We start from the raw sequence: 23,094 nt of genomic DNA, 5'->3' as shown, positions 1-23,094 counted from the left end.
TACTTAGGTCTAAGAATCACCCGTATACGGTAGTTTTTCGTTTCTTGTAGAATTCTATTATTTGCTTTGCAGTATATATTGCCATATTAGTGGATAATCTACATTTAAATCCCATCTGGTTACTTTAGACATTAGTTTATCATCAGCAATTCATAAAATCAGAGATAATCCCAAGTGACGTGACAAGCTGCGCCAAATAGTTCCGAGCAATCCATCTCTTTCACTTATCAGGGAATTAATCAATTTATTCCATATTTTCCTATTGTGAGCTGATTTTTCCAGAGCTTTGAATGGAGGCTATCAACACAGTCGAATAAGGCATACAAAGTGATTACCAGCATGAAGAATAGGGCTGGATTTTAGTTTTGGAGGGAACTGAGAGAATCAGAGAGAACAGAGGAATGTTCAAAATTGTTTTTGATTATATATTCGAGAGATTCAATTATTGAAATGCACTCGGCTGAAAAAATGAAAATTGGGTTTAATTGAATGAAACATCCTGTCATTAGAATTATTGTGTTAAACGTTAATACCTATAGCACAGTTATATTAGGAGAGTATAGAAATTTGGAACCATCAGTATATAAAAGAGAGGAATTGGGCCATTTACATTTACACGACATGCGGATATCCTCAAAGAACGCAAGGGCGTATATCAATAGTACGCCATTATTATTACGCCTTCGTAATGAGTAAAATTGAGAAAGGGACACTTAGATGGCTTGGACATAAGAAAGAAGTGCAGGGAGAATATATGACGTGATTGTGAATTATTTTATTTTTTATTTTAAATACATAAACGGCTATACTGCCTTTTATAAATAAACATACAACAGAGTACAAAAGTAAGAAAAATAATATAATTACATAATAATAGTTTTAAACTAGAATTAGAACCAATTAGAACGCCTTCAATTGAAATATTCAATTCCTTTGACGTACCAAATGTACAGCAAATATATGCCAAAAATATATTATTGAAGCTCTTCAAAAATAACAAATCCTCTACTAGAGTGTGTATGCATAACACTAGATCGAACAAAAATGATATAAAAAATATTCCAAGTTATAAAACCACATTCGGACAAAGAAACTATACATACTTTGCAACAAAACTCCATAACATCCTTCCCCAAGACATAAAACTAATAAAAAATCCTAATGAATACAAATCATTAATAAAAATATGGCTGAAAGAGGTCAATGAAAAAACCCTAATGAAAACACTAAAAACGATATAGAAGACACTAAAAACGACATAGAAGACACTAAAAACGACATAGAAGACAAATAAACCATATTTAAATAACTTTAGTCCGCCTCGGCACAGGACCCCCTAGTGAGGAGGACTAAGAAATACAATATTTTATACTTAATTTCACCATTATATTTTGTATGTAACAATTATTTTATATAGTCGCTAAAATAATAAAAAAATAAATAAAAAAAACTTAAAAATAACATACAATTATTTTGTGTATCACAACCAAAAATAACAAAAAAAGAACAATGAGAAATATCATCATTTCATTTCAACATGTCCATATTGCGCATATAAAGTTACATTATGGAAAAATAATTTTTGAGTGCATGTTTATATTGCGCTAATTTTAAGAAATAAATGTCGCCGATGTTAGCATGTTCATTTCCCAAAATGTGTAATCGACTGATTGGTGGGTAATAATGTGATAATGTATGTGTGTTATTATAGTAGAACGGTAGAGTCAGTCTATTGTTAGCGCGACCAGGGCAATGGAATCGTATTAGTTCTAAAATCAGGGGTATCCAGGACCGAGTGAATTATTTTATATAATATTAACACATTGTAATCGGATCAAGTATTAATACGTTTTTAGCAAATTGATGCTAGAGAGCGGATCACGTATTTATACGTGTTTGATAGATTGTTAGTGGAGCGCGGGTCACGTTAAAACACGGGTTCCAATATACTTGAGTTTTGGCTATATAGCGTCTGTAGGGTTGTAGCCATGCAATAATAATTTTTATTTTACATTTAGAAATAATTTTTGTGTATAATTTGTAAAATAAAGGATGTTATGTAAAAAAAATATTTTTTTTTTCAAAACGTTCCTACTTTATGTGAAATTCTGCACTAGTTTAACGATGAAGAATATATTTCTAAATATAATAAAATAAAATGAAATAAAATAAATAATTTTCAAAAAGAATTATTGAAATCAAACAAATATTTTTGAAGTTATCGCAATTTTTCTAGAGGTCTATGTTAGCGCGAAATTACGCAAAAAATCACCCGTTACCAGCACTAGTACGCGGCCGAAAACTGCCCGATCATAATGTGTTAATAGATCACAGATTTTTCTGCGATCTGATAAATTTACGAGATTAGTCCAGTTTAATAACAAATTATAGTCCACGGATTCTCTTGGAATACCTAATTTAAAATTAATATACCTAAGGAATCTATGCTGGACTTTTTCAATCGCTTGAATATGGATTTTGTAATGTGGAGCCCAAATCGTAGAGTTATATTCCAAAATGCTTCTCACTAGCGTTATGTATAAAATGCGAATAGTATCAATGTTACAAAATTGTTTGGTTATTCTAATAATAAATCCTAAAATCTTCATTGCTCTATTAATAATATTAGTTATATGGCTAGTAAATTTAAGTTTTGAGTTAAAAATAATACCTAGATCATTTATTGTTTCTACTGAGTTTAATCTAATTTTGTCAAGATTATATTCATAAATTGTCGGTTTCTTTATTTTATAAAATCTTATTATTTGATATTTACTAATGTTAAGTGCCAGTTTATTGCATATACACCAATTAAACAAGTTTATAGAAGTTTTTAGTTTATATAGAAGAAGTCGGGTCGACTGAGGAAGACATGGCACGATCAAGTGAACCAAATACTTGATTCGGGCCATGTCAAGAGTCACGTAAATTAATATATTTTTACATGTTTTTTTAGTGCTATTAAAAATAAAATTTTGTACACGGCTATTGTGTAGTGCGGACAAATAGATCGTGTTCATATCTAGTCCAGTCAGTGGGGAGTTTTACCTTGCAAAAGGTTAGGTAGTAGCGATTTTGATATATGTTGTTAAGATTGGGACTCTAAGAAAAAAAAAAGTTTTCGACCTTGGGAGGGTCGAGCTCGATCCGCCATCTTGGATTGAAGGTGCCAAAATTTATTTTTTTCAAAATAATTGTGAAGTGGTCGTTTTTACAACCAAATTGTTGAGGGCAAACTTAAAGACAACTAAATTACCTTCATTTTTTGTACAAAGTTTTTTTTTGTATGTCTAATAGGTAACGAGTTACAGTGGCGGAAATGTGAATATTTTTCAAAAAAATTATGAAATTCCCAACTTTGTAATTTTTTCGGGTTATTCATTACATAATTATAATAATTTTGTTAACTCATTTCCACATCACCATGAGGTAGAGAACATGGCGCATTTTTTTATTGTGGTATCCCCAGTAGGTCTACTCCACAGATATACCAGCGATGGTAGATTTCGAAATTATGTTACATTACTATGAATTATGTTACTATAAATTATGTTACTTAATAACAGTCTTCGTCATCAATGTCATCATCTAACTCATTGCCTGTGATACTGAGATTCTGGGCTTCCATTGACAAAATCTCTTCTTCTTCGTCCTCGACATCGATGTGAACCTCTGGCGAATTTCGGCATGTTTGACCATTACAGCACCCACATACAATAGAACACTTCAATCCAGCTTTCCTGCAGCTACATGCAACGCCGCATCCTTTTTTACAATTGCATAAAATAAATTTTAATAAAGTCTAGGGTGTTGGTTTCTTTGTCATTCTTACTGGAACAAGCCCGTTGGTGTCACGTTTCCACCCCCAGTTTTCTGTTTTTTTTTGGATTCCATACCATTTTTGGACTTGATGGTACTTTCTAAATGCATGGTACCGTGCAGCGTCGTTCGTTGGTGGCAAAGAGGCAAGATTGAATTTGCTTTTTGCTGTCGTTATCCATGTCACCCCCGTACAAAGCAACAAGAAAGCGTGTTCCTGCAACTGCTATGTCTTCTGGTGTTGCATCATGTTGTTTGAAGATTCCTATCATGGCATTGAGTCTTGTGTCGTTTTGCACAAGCGAACAAAATTTTGTTTTTCCTTGGTTGGAGAAGGACGATGTTGTATCGCAGCCGCTAAAGGCATGAAGAAACAGAATATTCTCAGCCACCTCTTTGTATTTCACACTATTCGCGGAATACAGTCTTTCAAAAGTTTTGCCTCTCCCAAGTTTGTGAAGATATATTCTACTTTTGGGTGGTGCTAATGCTGTCAGCAGAACTAGGAGATTAACGTCTTCGCCAATAATGAAAACAGCGTCATATGATGAACACAAGGAAATCGTAGTATTGACAATCAACTAATCAGCATTTTCTTCAGCCTGTTTAACTGTAAAATTATCCTGTATAAATTGCTTTGTAAGCATCGAAATCAGACGGATTTTGTTATTCTCATTGGCTAAAAATCGTTCTTGTGAAACTTGAACTGGCATTGTTTCATCGAAAATAACATCTGCAGACATGAGCATCCAGGCAACGTCTTACGTCCTCTAACCAGGACTCAATCAGTGTTGCCAAGTCAGCTGTAGACTAGGATCCCACTATAACAAATCAACGTCATCGAGCACACGGATGATGCTATATAAGTATATTGTAACGTAGAAATACGTTAAAATGATATTGTGTAATATGTTCGTACAAAATTTATCAAGAAAACTGGAGTTTTACATTTTTTTGTCAAAATTTTCTTCTTTCAAGCGCTGTAACTCGTTACCTATTAGACTTACAAAAAAAAACTTTAAAAAAAATGTAGGTAATTTAGTTGTTTTTAAGTTTGCTTTCCACAATTTGGTTGTAAAATCAACCACTTCATAATTATTTTGAAAAAACCAAATTTTGGCACCTTCAATCCAAGATGGCGGGTCGAGCTCGACCCCCCCAAGGTCGAAAACTTTTTTTTTTCTTTAGAGTCCCAATCTTAACAACATATGTGAAAATCGCTACTACCTAACCTTTTGCAAGGTGGAGCCCTTTTTTATCCCCCACTGACTGGACTAATCCATGTGTCGCGGGTTCAATCCCCTACTGGCAAAGGTTCTAAAAATTATTACAATAAATTTTCCTGCATGTGCGTAGGTATATACTATTTTTCAAACATGAATTATTATTCGAATTGTTAAGCTGGCAACACCTCCCGTAATAGCGTTTTGACTTTTGACGTTTTGAGGTTATTCACAATAATATTATTAGGTATTGTGCAATATTTCTTTTGCTCCTGAATTAGTCAATAAATATATTGACACCATAATTGATACTTGACCATTTTCTCAATAAGTATTAACCCGGTATGTTCTTATGACATTTACATTTTACGTTTCATTTATATTTATTTATGTTAATAATTTTATTTTCTAAACAGCAGAACGGTGACAATTTGTTTATGTTTTCATATGTTAATTCACAGAGATGAAAGATAAATATATTTCAGTTTATGTATCTAGCTAAAAAGGGATATTATTTATGATAAATATTTGAAATTGTTAGTTAGACATATTTTATTTGATTTGATGAAATTAATCCTAGCTTCCACACACAAATAAAATTACTTACCAGTTGTTGGAATGAACATCACATGAATGTTACACCTTTTTATTTAGTAATTATTGTTTTAAAAATTCATAAATTTACATGCAACGAAATGAACTCGATGAATGGGAAATTTTCCTTCTTGGAACATCTGTGACGATTATAATATTCGCGCTGTGTTCTGCATTGACTTGTTTTGTTTCGATTAATTCTTCCTAGTTTTCTGAAGATTCATTAAATTTATCTTTCTTTTACAGATTTAAGAAATCTTTTATAATGCTGCGCTCTTTCGGAATTCGTTCTCATTGGGCAGCAAAATGCTCCTCCAAAAACACTTTGAGTTTACAAAATGGCCGTTTCCTCAGCGCGCAACCGGCATTAAAAGAAAGATCTAATCACACCGGCAAATTCAACATTGGAAAAGTCTACAATGGCTTCATGTGCACCGAAATAACTCACATCAAAGAATTCAACATGACGGCCATAATGTTGAAACATGAAAAATCTAAAACAGAATACCTACATTTACAAAGGGACGATCCTAATAATGTGTTTTCAATCAACTTTAGAACTACTCCGTTCAATTCCACGGGGTTGCCACATATCTTGGAACACACGGTGTTGTGTGGATCAAAAAAGTTCCCGGTTAGGGACCCATTTTTTAAAATGCTCAATCGCTCGTTGGCGACATTTATGAATGCAATGACCGGCCCTGATTTCACATTCTATCCATTTTCATCTCAGAACGAAGCGGATTATAGAAACTTACAATCTATTTACCTCGATGCCGTGTTTCAACCGCATTTAAATCGCCAGGATTTCTTGCAAGAAGGCTGGAGGCTCGAGCACTCTGATTTGAATGATGCCAGCTCTCCGCTGACGTTCAAAGGTGTAGTGTTCAATGAGATGAAAGGTGCTTTTGCTGAGAATTCGTCCCTCTTCGGTCAGAAGTTTTTAAATACCATTTTACCGGATCACACATATGGATACGTATCGGGCGGCGATCCACTTCAGATTCCAAACCTGACCGTTACAGAATTGAAAGAATTCCATAAAAGATATTACTCACCGAGCAACGCCAGGATATATTCATACGGCAACTTCCCGCTTGAACGCAACTTGGAAATATGCGATCAGTTATATCTTGGTGACTACAAAGGAATAGATTCTTCATATAGTCGTGTACCCTCACAACCCAGATGGAATAAACCTATCGAGAAACAAATGACAAGTCCATTTCACAAAATGGGAGCGCCGATCGAAAAACAAAACCAAATTGCCGTGGGATATTTAATGAGCGACATTACAAATGTGTACGAAACATTCGTTTTAAACTTCCTCAGCCAACTTATGGTGATGGGGCCAAACTCACCGTTTTACAAGAGTCTGATTGAACCAAATATTTCCGGAGGTTACAGCTCCGTCACCGGGTATGATCCTCATATGAAAGACACCATGTTTTTGATTGGACTACAAGACTTGGAAGTCGATAAGTTTGACATGGTCAAGAAAATCATCGAAGAAACGCTGGATAAAATTATCTTGGAAGGTTTTGATAAGAACCATATTAACAGCGTATTGCACGGTATTGAACTGTCCATCAAACATCAAAACACAAGGTTTGGTCTCAACACTCTGTTTAATCTAGTTCCTCTGTGGAACCACGAAGGCCCCCTGATGGAAGCATTGCAAGTTAGCACATTTTTGGAAAGATTCAAAGACAATTTGAGAAATCCCAAATACTTGTCCAATAGAGTCGAACATTACTTCAAGAGAAACAATCACCGTCTGACTCTAACAATGGTTCCAGATGAGAAGTACGAAGAAAACTTAGACAGAATTGAAGCAGATCTATTGAAGAAGAAGGTTTCGGAGTTGAGTGATTCAGATAAGAAGAATGTCTATGAAGAGGGTTTGAATCTAGCCAAAACGCAAAAGGCTCTTGAAAATTTAGACGTCCTTCCCTGTCTATCATTATCAGATATTCCTAAAGAATTGGGACCCGTTCACTTTGAAGAAACATTCCTAGACAACATTCCGTTTCAAGTTTGTGAGGCCAATACCAATGAGGTCACATATTTAAAAGGGGTTCTTAATACCGCTGATCTTCCTGAGAGCCTAAAACTATTAATTCCATTATTTAACGAGACAGCCACTAAAATGGACACGACTAAACGTTCCTACAGAGAATTCGACCAGCTTGTCCATTTAAAAACCGGGGGCTTGTTCATTGGGTCGCACGTGTCTGAAAAAATTGACGAGCCATCTAATTTCGAAGAAGGTGTCGTCATCTCAAGTCACTGTCTGGACCAAAACATCGATGGCATGTTGTCCTTGTGGTCAGAACTGTTCGACAAACCAATCTACAAGGACGTAGATCGCTTCAAGATGTTGCTAGAGAATTACATATCAAATTTGACAACGGGTATCGCCGACAGTGGTCATATGTACGCCATGCATTGTGCCAATAGTTTAATTTCCAAAAGCGGTTTTTTGAAAGAAGAACTCGGCGGCCTGAGACACATTGAGCACATGAAGATTCTAGTAAAGACTCAAACGCCCGAACAAATAATGATAAACGTATCAGCCATTGCAAATTCTCTGCTGGACGGCAACAGATTGAGGGCTGCTGTCAATTTGAGCAAAAACAATAAGAAAAGTATCATCAGCAAGATGGAAGAAATGTCCAAAGCATTACCGAAAAACTCAACACAAAAGAGCAACGAAAAGAAATACACAAAATTGGCACCGATGCCTGGTTCTGTGCGCTGCTTACACCATGTTTTGAACATGCCTGTTAATTTCTGCGCTAAATCAATCATGGCCGTGCCTTTCACGCATCCAGATTTTGCCAAGTTGCGAGTTCTAGCTAAGTTCCTAAGTTCTAAATACTTGCACCCCGTGGTGAGGGAACAGAACGGGGCATATGGTGGCGGTGCAAAACTCGGAAACGATGGAATATTTAATTTCTTCTCTTATAGAGATCCCAACAGCCGCGTTACTCTGGATGTCTTCGATAACACGGTCAATTGGTTCGAAGACAACTCTGGGAGTATCTTAACCGATCAGTCCTTATTCGAAGCCAAGCTCGGCGTTTTGCAAGCCTTGGACGCACCTGTTGCGGAATTCTACAAGGGCATTGACGATTTTCTCCACGGCATCAGTAGGGAGCTGGTAGAGAAGCACAGAAGCCAGATTTTGAGCGTCACAAAAGAGGACTTGGCTGAAGTTTGTGAACTTTACTTGTCTGACAGGGGACAAGCTATCGGGAAATGTGTCATAGGAACTGGGAAGAATTCTACTAATGATGCTCCATTGATGAAGGATGGGGAAAGCTGGGAGGTGGTGAAACCAGTTTCAGATGAGGTCTAGGCAATATCTGATAGTAGAACAACAAATTAATAAATCACTGTTTTTGGTTCCAATTGAATAAAGCTTTTAAACTGTCATTAAAGTAGAAATAAGATATTCTTTGTGCAGATGTCAACTTTACTCAATTAATTGCATTGGAACAAAGTAACTTGTTTTAAATTTACTAATATTTTAAATTTCACACAACCATTTATCAGTGGTTGTTTATTAGTTGTATTAAATTTAAAACACGTTTCAATAAGACACAAAATGCTTAATTTCTATTTAAAAATATGTTGCATACATAAATATTAAGTTTATTAATAAAAAAAAATAGTAAAGAATACTATTCATCTTTTACTGGCCACAAACGCTAAACACCTCGGTGATATTTTATCATCAGTCACTTTTACAAATCTGAAATCTTGGACAATAGAATGCTTAATCTCACTGACGTAAGCCAATTTATCTACGAGGATGATATTCTCACAAAGTTCTTGTAAGCTATCCTGCAGTACCATAAACAATGCTGCTGCTTTAAAATCCGCTTTACTCAAATCATTCCATAACTTATTGATTTCAATTCTATCTAACTTCAAAAGTACTCTTTTACAATCAAATTGTGGTGATTTTACTCTTTCTATGTTTTTCGATTGAATTCCCTGATTAGATAAAGCATTACTTTTCGTCAAATGTTTTTCAAATCCTCCGGGTAATATTGTTTCTTGGTCAATTTCCTGATTATTAAACAATTCTTCACGATTTTCAATGTTTTCTTTTGCAATCACATTGCAGGATATCCTTTGACCATTTGGTGAGCATTCTGGTAAGATAATCTGATTGTAACACTTTTGGCTTTGAGTAACTTCAATAATTGGTTTTTCTAAAACATAACCACGTCCAATGGCATCTTGGAGAAAGCTTGAGAACTCGCATTTGTTGGATTCCACCCTCCTCACCCCTCTTTGTTTCGTCTTTGTGAGTCTCGCATTTTCTGTAAAAGATAATCAATAATAAATTAGTATTTTTCATGTTTTCTTCAATTAATTAGTATTTTAGCAAGATGAGTACTACGAGCCACCCAAACAAATTGAAGAACCAATGAGTTGATTAAGGAACGTACAAAGGTAACCGACATAATTGAATATGAAAAGGAGACATCCATTTGAGGATGGATCGATGACGCTAGTTTTTTAGAGCACTTCAATCAGAGAGATAGCAACCCGTGTGTTAAGTTATGAGAATAAATACTATAAATGGGTAGCCAGTTTCATTTTGCAGCTTGGCTTTTATAAAATATGATTTAAGATTTTCATGACCAAAAGTATTTTTGTTATTTGTTTTTGTTGTGTTATGCCGTGTTCGCTAACAAATATTGGCTTTTATACTTTATTACGTTACATGCGATACCTACCTTATATAAATATAATACTTCATCTTATTTATTTAACGCCCGGAGGGCTTTTACATGGTTGGTAGTATACATCATTTTAATTTGACAGATACTTTAAGTTACAAAAAAAATTACATTTGATAAAAGCTATGCAACAAGTCATACAAACACAAGAAACAAAAACAGAAAATTACAGCTATTTGTAGGTTTACATGATGTGTTTAGGAGTATTGTTGAAATAAATGTTTTAAGTGATCCACAAAACTTGCCAAGTTGGTATTGAATATGTCAACATCACCCAAGTAATGATTTCCCATGGTGTGAAGTCGTTGTATCGGAGAGTGGGCAATGTAGTTACGCTTATGTGTGCTGCTGTAGAATATTGTATTTTGTCGTGTTGTTACTGTTGGTGTATGTATGTTTATAAGTTGCAGGAGTTCACAACAGTCGAATTTAGAGTTAAGTATTTTGAATAAGAACGTTAAATCGTTTATTTTACAACTTCTAATGTATGTATTTTTAGAGTGTTTAATAAGAAATTGTATTTTAAGTCTTCGGCAGGGATATTTAATTTAAAATTTATAAAACGTAGAAATTTTTTTTGTATTCGCTCAATGTTGTTAATGTGAATTTTGTAAGATGGAGACCAAACTACGGAGTTATATTCAATTAGACTTCTTACTAGAGATACGTATAATAGTTTAATGGCTTGTAAAGAATTAAAGTTTTTAGTTGTTCTTAATACGAAGCCTAGTGTTTTCATACCTTTGTTCACAATTTGATGGACATGATTGGTGAAACTTAGTTTTTCGTCTAAAATAATTCCAAGATCTCTCATTTCCGTGACTCTTTTTAAAGCTATGTTATTGATGGAATATTCAAATAAAACAGGATTTTTGTTTCTGAAGAAAGTCAAGGTTTTGCACTTTACTACATTTAAAAATAAATTATTTTGAATGCACCAATTTCTAAACTTACTAATATATGACTGTAGTATATGGCAATGATTTATATCAGTTATTTTCTTGTATAGTTTGATGTCATCTGCAAAGAGCAATACCTCGACATCGTTGAAGCAATTGGTTATAACATTGATGAAAATGAGGAACAAAACCGGGCCAAGGTGACTACCTTGCGGTAGGCCACTGGTAGCCCGGAAATCTTTCGACATCCAAGATTTTATTTTAACGAACAGTTTACGATTTGACAAATAGCTACTATCCATTTTAGCATGTTATCCCTTATTCCTAGAGCAAATAGTTTTTGGATTAGTAGTTTATGGGATACTTTGTCGAATGCCTTCGAAAAGTCTGTATATATACAGTCGACTTGTTTATTTTCTGCAAATGATTGTATAATGAAGTTTTGAAATACCGTTAAGTTAGTTGCGGTGGATCTTCCTTTAATAAAACCGTGCTGTTTTGGATTAATTAATTTTATTAATTTGGGATAGATTTCATCAAGGACCAATGATTCAAAAAGCTTTGGCAGTACTGACTGTATACAAATGGGGCGATAATTAGCTATGTCAGTATCGTCTCCTTTTTTGTAGATCGGTGTAATGAAGCTAGATTTCCAGCGGTCTGGAAAATGTCCAAGGGACAAGAGACGGTTAAATAGTAATGTGAGTGGTTTAGATAATGTACTAAAGCATTTTTTGAGGAATATTGGTGGAATGTTGTCTGGGCCAGCGAATTTGTCAGTGTCTAAGGAAAGTAATTTTTGTTCGCAACACTTTTGTGTGATTTGGCAGTTTGTTAAGTTTGTGGTCATATTAAATTTGTATTCGGGTATTTTATCATCTGGAGTGTCTTCATCATTATACATTTTTGAAGAAGTCCGAAAAAAGGTTTACAATATCCTGTGTATTGTTTGCACTGATTCCATTCATTTGCATTATTGGCGGGTAGTCTGTGTTTTCATTGTTCATTTTTTTAAGAAATTTCCAAAGGTTTTTGGATTTAACCGCTTCTGTGCCAAGAGCGAGTTTACTGGCATTCTTGTCCGTGCCCAGCAGGCCAGCCATAGAAAAATAGCGAGTTTTCTCGCTCTTCTTTGAGCCTCTGTATCATACATATGTCCCGTTTTTTTTAAAATATGTTTATTTAAGTGAAGGGAAGCAAAAACGTCGAATATTGAATAAATTTGGTAAGTCATTTAAATATCCTTTCAAGGTGTAATGTTTTTAATTTATAAAAATAAGATTTAAAAATGATTTATTTTGATTAAAAATTCACAGCCTGCTGTGCACAGCTACACTTCTACCTACTGGCATTTAAAAGGTTAAAGACAGTGTCCTCGACAGAGGTTATGTACATTTTGTAACATTGTTTGGAAAGATCTTTACATTTTTTCCTAGTTTCGCTAAAGATTATATAATCATTTATGGATTTACTTTGTTTGAATTTTTTGTGTTGACTCTTTTTTTGCTGAAGAGAGGCTGTAAGCTTTGATGAAAACCAAACTGGGTAGGTATAGCTTCTCGGTGTGTAAAAAGGTACATAGGATTCAATAGTATTAGAAAAATATAAATAAAGTTTATCTAACGATTCATCAACGCTTTCATTGATAAAAAAGACCAGTCTGTATTTTTGAGAGATGGCAGTTAATTGAGTCGAAGTCGGCTCGTTTAAAGTTTAGGACGCTTTGTGAAGGTTTCCTTTCATTATCACATGTCATATTTAATTTAATGTATAGGGGAGGATGATGATTATCTATAGGTAGAAGTGGATCATTTGAGAGTTCAACAGACATTTTAGGATAGTTTGATAAAGCTAAGTCTAATAAGCGATTGTTACTGTTATATATAAAATTATGTTGATGAAAGTTTAGAAAGTTGAATTCTTCACACAATCAGTTCAGATTTTGAAAATCGCACTTAAATTCAAAGCAAATTTGAGTACGCAAGACACTGACAACCGAAATTAGTATTTTTGATTTTATTTATATAAATACAGAATGCAGTAACAAAATGGCGAGAATGGTATAAAATTTTAATAACACTATTTTTATTAGAGTGTAGGTTCGATCATTCATAGAGTGGTGGTTCGATAGCTGAAGGTGTTAAATTGTATTGGTACTTTTATATTAATTCCAACTATGTACCTACAATCAGCGTCACAAAAATCTCACCTATTGCAAAATCTTATGAGACAATAAAGCGATTGTCTCTTTCGGATGTGCAGCTTCGTCGTCCTGATCCAGTCTCTTGAAACTGCTAGAAAACCCGTTGAATGGCAAAGTGGCTTAATTTTAGTTGCCGAGCAACATCACACTGTCGCATCCCTGATTGCAGTAGTACTACCACTTGAGCGGCTTTATCAGCAGTGGTGTCCATTATGCTGGGTTGTATTTTTAGTGCTAATAATTCATGTGTGTCCTCTTCAACTTTCGGATAGTGAATGACCTACATTTGACTTAAACTTTTTAGCCCAGGAAGATGACACAAGTTGTGACACATGTCAATAGACTATGCGCAAAAAAATTTTAAGTCCCATACTGAGAAAAATTTGTATTGTTTATGGAATAACACTATTGTCTGATAAGATGTCATTAAATGTACTTTCAATTGATATCAATATTGTTTGGGTTAGATGCATTGGCTCGGGGAAACATGCGCTTGAAACTTATTTTCGAAGGTGTGCGATTTTTGTGACGCAGAGTGTATAAAATTTTATTTATCTTTCTTGTACAATATTATTTTAAAATATGTTTGTATCAGCCATACTTGTCGACTGCCCTATTTATGAGTATATTGCATAAACTAAAGCCTTTTTAACTTGCGAAAATAAACAAATAAGTTGATAGACTTTCAATACAAAATTTTTTGTAAAAGCCCCGAAAAAGGGCATAAATAAATACCTGTGGTGTCGATTAAAAAGTCGTTACAATGGTAAGGTACCTCTTCTGACGAACCATTCTACTTGGCACATGAAAGTCAATCAACTAAAGAAGTTAAGGGGAGTCTAACTTGTTATGAATGAACAATTTTATAATATTAGATACATATAGGGGAACCTACAAGCTACAGAAGCAAATTTATTAATTTTTACCCTTTAAAGCATATAATTCCAACACAGCTCTGCTCAGCAAATGGAAAACCCTCTTTTCATAACCTTTCCACGAACTTTGAGGTCTTTGGCATCCCAATCGCAGGAAAGGCCTTTGCAAGAAAGTTTCTGCTTTAAATCTCCTAAAACATTCTGTCAAATCAATGCTCAATGGAAAATAATCAAAGTCCTGCGACAAACTATTTTTATTCACAATCTGTGGAAGTTCTCTTAATATTGAACTTTCGTTTTCAAATACTTTTACAGGATTTTCAGCCTTGCATTCAGTGGATTCTAAATTATAATCAATTTCAATCTTTGTTGTTTCATGTCTTTTGTTTAAATCTTCATTTTCAACACAAACACCAAACTTTAATTGCATTTTATGGTAGCAACACGGCATAATGAATATGCCTTTACAAGAATCTATGTCCAAAAACAGTTTAATAGCATTAATAGTTAAATCAGCACAAGCATGCAGACCTACAATCAAGAAATCTGTTTCTTGGCAGAATAATTCATTGCAAAATACTTTAATTTCATCAACAGAATTAGCCGTTATATAATGGTGGACGTATTTGACATTGTTTTTGGAGTTTTCAAACAGATTTTCCTGGCGTTTGCAAGCCTGTTCAACATTTTTTGGGTCGCCTTCTATTCCTATGACGTTGTGGCCATATTTTTCAAAAAGCAATTGACTTAGATAGCCCTGTAAATAAATACAAAAGAGATTAGGTAAGATAAGAACAGAAAATCTTAAAACAAGTCATCGGTTTTTCTCGGAGAAACTGGACAAGCTATCATCATATGGATACCCTCAGCACGGCAAAAATACATTTCAGCGTTATCACTATAACCCTTGGAGTCCTGGCTACCTATTTAAATTTCTTCAAGGTAGGAGCCGGTCTCGGGCAATCTCCATCTAGCTCCCAACACCTAGAAATGCGTATTTTGCCTCGACACACGCAAGTTTATGGAAAAAACTCAATGCGAATGGTTGCTCTGCTTGTGTCTGTCGGTGGGCAGAACAGGGCAAAGCAGCTAGCTCCTTCAACAGTAAAACAGACTCAGTACACCGCACACCACCGCTAACAGTGAACATTGGATTGTTAATTAGACACAAGCAGGTAAATCAAGTACCCATTTGAGAGCTACAGCCAGGGCCGGCCCTATTAGGTATCATCAGCACCTTGGTTCCTTAGCTCCTGGCGCCCAGAGCAGACTGCTGCAATTGCGCCTGTGCAGGGCCGGCCCTGGCTGCAGCTCAGAGACCAGGTGTACCTGATATTAGTATAATATTAGCAGCAAAATAATACAAGGCTATCTTAAACACCTAAATATAACCTAAGATTAGATCAGTGTCTGCCAAACTGTGTGCCGCGAAGGAAGAAGCATAAAAACTGTTCATTTTAGATTATCTTTATGCAGTTGAAATTTCTTCAATAAATTTAACATTCAAATAAATTATTATTTTTTTGATAAATTAATGTTTTAAAATATTAAATTATTTAATTAATAATTATTTAATTTAAATATTTAACTATTTAGTCCCGTTGGCGTCATGTATTTTTTATCAGGAGATTTTTTCAATGTGGATGAGTGTTTCAGGCGAACAATTATTGCTTATAAAAATAATTCAAATAAATATTTGTCATCTTCATACACAGTGGTTGACGTGACACAGGGACATGACAAAGTTTGGCTCTGTGCCGACTTTTCTGCATCATTTTTAAAGTATTCAAGTATTTTCCATCACTTGATTATCAAATGTAGCAGTGGGTCATCAATTCATTCGTAAGATTCAACAGTTAATAGAGGAAGAAATTATAACAGATCTAAAAATCCACCCTGTGCACAAAACCTCATTTTCTGGGCCAAAGTTGTCGGCGTTTTGAATATCGCTTTGAAATCAATATCCTCTATTTGCTACAACAGCAATTAAATCTCTGTTGCCGTTTGGATCGTCGTATCTTTGCGAATTTGGTTTTCAGTGATTGTGGAAATGAAATCCAAAAAACGAGAGCGGTTACAGATGTTAGATGAGGAGTTTTTATTTGGTGTGCTGCGGAACAAATGCCATTCACCAGTGAGCCGTGAAGTAAAAAGTTTGGCAGACGCTGGATTAGATGAATGAAATAACAGCAAAGTTGTACAAGTATAATTACCAATCCCGAACCGAAGTCTATTATCAGATTAACTCCCTTCATAACGCACTGTTTATGAATTCCTTCAGACAGTTCAGATATTTCATGTTGCTTTTTAAGACTCACGCCTTTCATGCGCTTTTGGTTCTTTCCTAATTCAAAACCACATCTCTCTCCATTACATTCCTCCAGTATTGGAGAGAGATTGCTAAGTTTAACAAAGAATCCATCAAAAATATCACACTTTGAATACGGTAGCGCAGCGATCTCGTCAATGTTAAGATTTTCAATGCATTGAGTCCAAGTTTGTGGAAGTTTCTTCAGAATTCCCTTGGATAACACGTCAGTATTAGCGTACTTGTAAAGGAAACTGTGATCGTTAAGAAACGTAATCGCTTCATGAAAATATGAATTGTACGTTCTAAAGCCTTCCGGGAGCGCCATTTAATAACATTTATTGATTAACGAAATGATTTAAAAACAAAATACTCCAAGTTAACCAAAACTACATGCTTTTTATTTCCTTCAAATCTGACATTTAAACGTCATAATAAATTAAATATGTGGTCAGTGTTGCTAATGTCCAAAAATAATATTTAATTCTACCACTAACAAGATAGTGGTGGGCGTTTCAGTTTAAAACCGAAAGCATTCCTCATACCCAAAATAAACGGTTACTAGAATCCGTTTAAAAAAAACGTTTTACATCTCAATTTAAAATTAATGTTAAAACCCTGCCATAAATGGATTTAACCGTGTTCAATCCATATCTAAGTTGATCCATCTCCTCGCACCGCAGTGAGAAGGATGGATTCAAACGTCCATCGCTCCTAGAAACAACGACCCACAGATTCCTACCCTTCCCTCTTCTCAGGGTCTCCTGTGTGATGAAAAAAATTGGGGTTGACTAGTCGACATCTTGAACCCAGATTCCTAACCGCCCCTCATACCCTTTTCCTTCCCAGAACTTCCTCTACTTCCTATCCCAAAAAAAACCCACACAGCACCCCCAAAGATGTCTTAAGTCATGTTTTTTTTCCCTCAGAGCCTTCTGTGTGGATCTTATGTAAAAAAATGGCGATGGCATACTCCCATTGGACCCAAGGACTTTTGTGTGGTATTAACATTTACAAAAAAAAAATTATTAATCGACAGTTTGCATGGTTTGATTTGCTGGAGGAAAAATCACGTTAATCACGGAAGTATTAGAAATAACAAAATAAAAATGTGACGAGGAATTTTTCTTTAAGTGTGTTTTCAAATGTGATACGGTAGATTCAGTCCGGTCCTGTGCGGGCGCAATTGGAGCAGTTTACTCCGGGCGCTGACATCCAGCTGCCAAGGTGCCAAGACGCTTATAATACTTAAGATGTAACACAGCGCCCTTGAGGTTTTTACTAAAAAAAAAGTGGGTGTGTCAAGCCTACGCAAGACAGAAGTGAAACTTCTTTTGTTAAACCGTATGAACCACAATCAATTACGTATTTCACTCGTATTACACTCACGACGCAGTATACTAACCAAGCAGCTGATGCTTGGCGTGGCGCAGTTCGCTGGTGTCTGAGAGAGAGGAAAGAAGAGAAGAGAGAGAACGTTCGTGAGCGGCTCCCCCACCTCAACAAGCGCATATGGTGAGAGAGGGACAGTGAACGGTGAGCGGTGGTGGGGGTACCCGCATTTTCGTGTCGATCCTGACTCGGTTTTACTCCGTCCATCGAAAATCCATTACGCGCCTAAAGAAGTTTCACTTCAATATATTTTTAAAAATAATGTACAATGTACAGAAATAGAATCCCACACAAGATCGCGTAGTGCGCTCTAGCGAACGGATATTTTATCAGAGGGAGATAGTTTTAATTTTTTTTTCTGTAAATTATTACATATTATCAAAATAAATAAATTAATTAAATAAATGTAATACAATTATCATAATATACGGATTAGATAATAATTTTAATCCAACACAATAACGCAAAGCGCGCTCTAGCGGAGTAATGTTTTATCACAGTGAGATAAGTGTTTTTATTATTTTGCAATATTATTTTCTTTTAAAAAATGTTCTGACCTACTAAAAAATAAGATATTGAATGAAAAAGGCGTTAAAAACAAAAAAATAATGTGCGATGGCCGAGAATCGAACTCGGATCAACTGCTTGGAAGGCAACTATGCTGACCATTACACCACCAACGCCAGTTGTCGGGATGAGCTAAGAAGCATTTATATGTTACTTCAAAACTTTGAAAATTATTACATATTATCAAAATAAATAAATTAATTAAATAAATGTAATACAATTATCATAATATACGGATTAGATAATAATTTTAATCCAACACAATAACGCAAAGCGCGCTCTAGCGGAGTAATGTTTTATCACAGTGAGATAAGTGTTTTTATTATTTTGCAATATTATTTTCTTTTAAAAAATGTTCTGACCTACTAAAAAATAAGATATTGAATGAAAAAGGCGTTAAAAACAAAAAAATAATGTGCGATGGCCGAGAATCGAACTCGGATCAACTGCTTGGAAGGCAACTATGCTGACCATTACACCACCAACGCCAGTTGTCGGGATGAGCTAAGAAGCATTTATATGTTACTTCAAAACTTTGACTAGATCAAATGAACTTTAATCGGTGGTGGGGGTACCCGCATTTTCGTTTCGATCGTGACTCGGTTTTACTCCGTCCCCGAAAATTCATTACGCGCCTAAAGAAGTTTCACTTCAAAATTACAACAACATTTAAATACGGAACGAGGAACGAAAATAGAAAATCTTCACAGAACACTGAAATATTATATGCCCCCAAACAATAATATTCTTTATGACTGCAAGTAGGTATGTACATCTTAAAAATGAATCTTCCAGAATGATCCCACTTACTAGTAATAAGTCTAAAAGCAATTATTGGTATCCAGAGGATGAGTTGTCGGGGAAATAGAAGACGAGGATGTTGTGGCCACAACCGTTTTATATTTTCCCTGCGCTCGAACAGCGCTCAGCGAGGTGCTCCCTCCAGCTCATATTATGAAATGACAGGTGCGGGGAATTTTGACTTTTGATTTAATTTATTTACAGAGTTAATTTAAACATGAGTTTACTGACTACTACTGGTTATCTATACATTTTTACTTTATATTTTTACTACTAATAAGTGTATTTATTGTAGGATTAGTGTGGCCGGGAAGGTCGGCGTAAAATTTGGTTGCTTGGGAGACAAAGAAGTCCTTTATCAACGCAATGTTGGAGCCATTATGGATAGTTGAAATTCTACTCCATTTAGGCGCATTTAACGCAAGTCTAATGGCTTTGTTTTGAAAGTCTTGAATTATTTGTATGTGATTTAGAGTAGCATGCCCCCAAACGTAGCAAGCACAGGTAAAGCCTGGCCTAATGGTGGTTTTGTATAACAGTAATTTATCGTAAGTTGATAGACGACTTTTTTCCCATCATCGGATAGAGTGCTGCTAGACATTTATTTGTTGCTTTTATTTTTTCAGTTATATGTTTCTTCCAAGTGAGCTTGGAGTCAAGCGTTACACATAGGTATTTAATTGGTTTTTCCCAAAAAGTCTAATGAATGGGGGCCACTTTGGCCATATCATTGAGAAAGTGGTCGCGGTGCTTTTTGTGGATTTACTGATATTCTCCAATTTTTACACCACTCTTCAGTTAGAGTGATTTGTCTTTGAACACGCTTTTTGGCGATGCTCTCGACGCTTGAACTAGACATGATGTTAGTGTCATCCGCAAATTGAGTGATTTGAACGTTATTATCTATGCGTTGACCACAGACATAGGAATTAATAGACGAGAAGATAATGGCGAGGGGTAAAATCAACTGTTGAAGAACGAAGGGAGTAAGGCTGACTGCGATTCGTCAATAAATCAATCTGACAGTAAATAGGCATCTCGCATTATAATATCACCATTTACTTCTTAAAAGTAAAATCTGCTTTTGAATGAATAGACATTTTTACATGGGAGCGCAAATTACTCGCCACGTTATGAACAAATTTGCGAAGTCCAAATTCGGCAAAAAAATTCGGTTCCCTTTTCAGAGTCGAATATTTCGTTTAAGTATTTAGTTAAGACACTTTTATAAATGTTCATAATTTACTTCCCAGCAACCAACCAGCTTTGTGTTTCGCGTCCAGACGTTTCTCGATGTGATAGTATATGTTTCTAAAACTGATCTATATTATACGATGTGAATATGCTTAAAATAAAGTAAAATAATGCTTATATATGGAATTTAATACGACAATTGAGTTTATTCTCTTTTTCAAATCTATTTTTACAAGTTTTCATAGTACAAGTCAACATTTTGCCGTGTTATTTCGTAAAATGAACCCATGATGCCTCGACCATAGTTCGCACAAGAATGATGACGTCACGTTTTCAAATTTCACTTGAGGCCATACGCAAGCACAGCCGGCTCCAATGGAACCGGTATGGGGAGTGGGGATAATACGCTTTTAATCACTTAGGGCAGGTCTACTAATATTCATATGTCTATGGCGTTGACTGTCTTGAGGGACCCCATCTGATGGGGGGCGGATTCTGTAAAATAGGTTGTCTATTTCAACTTTGATGGATCTATCTCTCAGTTAGCTGGCTATTAGTTGCGGAAGTCTTAATGGATAACCAAGAGAGTTCATTTTATATAAAAGGCCGATGTGTCCGACTTTAACGAAAGCTTTACTTAAGTCGAGTGAAAGAATAACTGTTTTTTTCAAACACGCAGGAGTTGGTGAGAGGTTGAGGGAACCATGGTGGAAGTCTGGCAAAAATTGTGAGAGGGAATTGGTGAGAGGGAACCATGTTGGAAGTCTGGCAAAAAGTAGTGTCTTGAGTGAAGGAATTTAGTCCAATATAAGGAGATTTTATTTTTAAAGAACTCAGACACATGTTGGACAAAGAGAAATTAAAACTGTCTATTATGCTTTAGTCCAATTTCGAATTTCTTATAACATTCGCAGTATGTTGGGATCTTATTATCTTAATAATTAAGGAATAAGTCGTTCAGCCGACATAATATTAGGGAGAACACTGTGGCAGACGCGATTATTCTAGCGAAAAAAAGTGAGGACAATGTTTTACTAAACCAACAAATTTACGGGTTTACCACAAGTATTAGGTAGGCAGAATGATATATTCGTAAAAAATGAACTTTTATATGAATTTTGGAGTTTGTTTAATTCAGGTAGTTAATAAGTTGTTGCATTGCCAGGTGATATTTCAGATCATCTGCCACGCACTTGTTACCTCCAAAGGTTGTAAAATATCTATCGGCCACTCGAATGAAGTGAGTTCTATCTTTACGAATATACCGTTCTGCCGACAAAATATCGAGGAGAACCCTGCGTCAGACCTAATTATTTCGAGCGAAAAAATGCCTTTCTCCTCACTAATACTGTTAAATTATCGAGTTCACCGTAAATATTAGATCTGCAGAAAATTCGTAAAAAGGAAACCTTTACCTAAATTCTGAAATTTGTTTCATTCAGGTAGCGAATGAGATATATAATATCTGCCAGGCACTTGTTATCTCCAAAGGAAGTAAAATATCTCTGAATGAATTTATTTTTCACAAAAACGGCACAAATACTGCATTTGACAAGGGACGTCAAATTTTACTCGCATCAAGCGCCGTCTCTTTCGGGACCGGCCCTGACTGTATAACTGTATATGTCGTATTGGAGAAGATAGGGAAAGCAAAGGAATAAACTTTTATCGGTAAATAGGGTTTTATCATAATCAGTTTTCCTACAAATTGGCTTTTTTAAAAACTCAAGGAGCGCTTGAAGTTGGTGCGTCGGTATCCCAAATGTTCCAGGCGGTGCGGTGGTGCGGCGGGCCGTCACCGGTGACTCCGTTCGTTGAGTTGAGACTCGGGCGACATCGACAGCCACCACACCCCCCTTTGTACTTCCCGCATGTAATAACATTTTACACTAATTTTTAAAGAAATATAGACTCTATCTATATACCTTAATGGGTGAAAGAAACAATTTGGCCGTCATCGTCAAGTTATCGTGCAATAACCATGTCACGTAATCTAAGTAGTGGGAAATAAAAGAGATTTTTTTATGAAAACATTTATCTTTCTGATAGAATTGTGAAGATTGGTAATTTTCCTTTTTCTGAAAAATATTATTCTTGGAAAATCGGAAAATTGGTGGAATTTTTTTACAAAATCATGTTTTTATTTTGTCATGTGAAATTCTAAAGTTCAGAAGAAAAATTCACATTTTTTTTTTAAATAGCTCGGAAAATGGGTTGGAAAATTTAGTAATGTTTGTGAAATAGAGAAATTCAAAGGGATGCTGTTTAAAAACGATTCTTTTTTATAATAACTGGTGGCAGCACTTCCGTCTACAACAATCAAAACTGTTTAGGAATTGAGATACTAAGGGCGGGTTGTTTCGGAGAATTTTAACAATTCTTGAAATTTCAATTTAATTTTCAAGTTCTGTGAAAGATTTTTTTCAAGTTCTGTTATTATTTAAGTTCTGTCAAGCAACTAG

The 23,094-nt window shown here is 35.2% G+C and overlaps 1 protein-coding gene and 1 long non-coding RNA gene across 2 annotated transcripts; one reads left to right on the top strand and one right to left on the bottom strand.

The window, feature by feature from the left end:
* Positions 1 to 5,250: 5,250 nt before the first annotated feature.
* LOC149410428 (presequence protease, mitochondrial) lies at positions 5,251 to 9,949 on the top strand. The gene is made up of 2 exons (XM_089648365.1): positions 5,251 to 5,384; positions 5,883 to 9,949. Exon 2 carries the CDS (start codon positions 5,902 to 5,904, stop codon positions 8,995 to 8,997), a length of 3,096 nt encoding a protein of 1,031 aa, XP_089504491.1. The 5' UTR covers positions 5,251 to 5,384; positions 5,883 to 5,901; the 3' UTR covers positions 8,998 to 9,949.
* On the bottom strand, positions 9,236 to 17,097 carry LOC149410427 (uncharacterized). Its single transcript, XR_016305002.1, has 3 exons — positions 16,584 to 17,097; positions 14,422 to 15,127; positions 9,236 to 9,970 (listed from the first exon to the last, which is right to left on the bottom strand). It is a non-coding gene; the product is annotated as an uncharacterized LOC149410427 (long non-coding RNA).
* Between the last annotated feature and the right edge of the window lie 5,997 nt (positions 17,098 to 23,094).

Source organism: Hesperophylax consimilis, chromosome 27 (genome assembly GCF_061612785.1).
Source record: "Hesperophylax consimilis isolate HC1 chromosome 27, BYU_Hcon_1.0, whole genome shotgun sequence".
Lineage (NCBI taxonomy): Eukaryota > Metazoa > Arthropoda > Insecta > Trichoptera > Limnephilidae > Hesperophylax > Hesperophylax consimilis.
Note: the sequence above shows the minus strand (reverse complement) of the source record. Positions and strands in the feature narration are given on the sequence as shown.

Coding starts and splice junctions, on each gene's coding strand:
- LOC149410428 (XM_089648365.1), top strand. CDS start 5,902: ATGCTGCGCTCTTTCGGAATTCGTTCTCATTGGGCAGCAAAATGCTCC.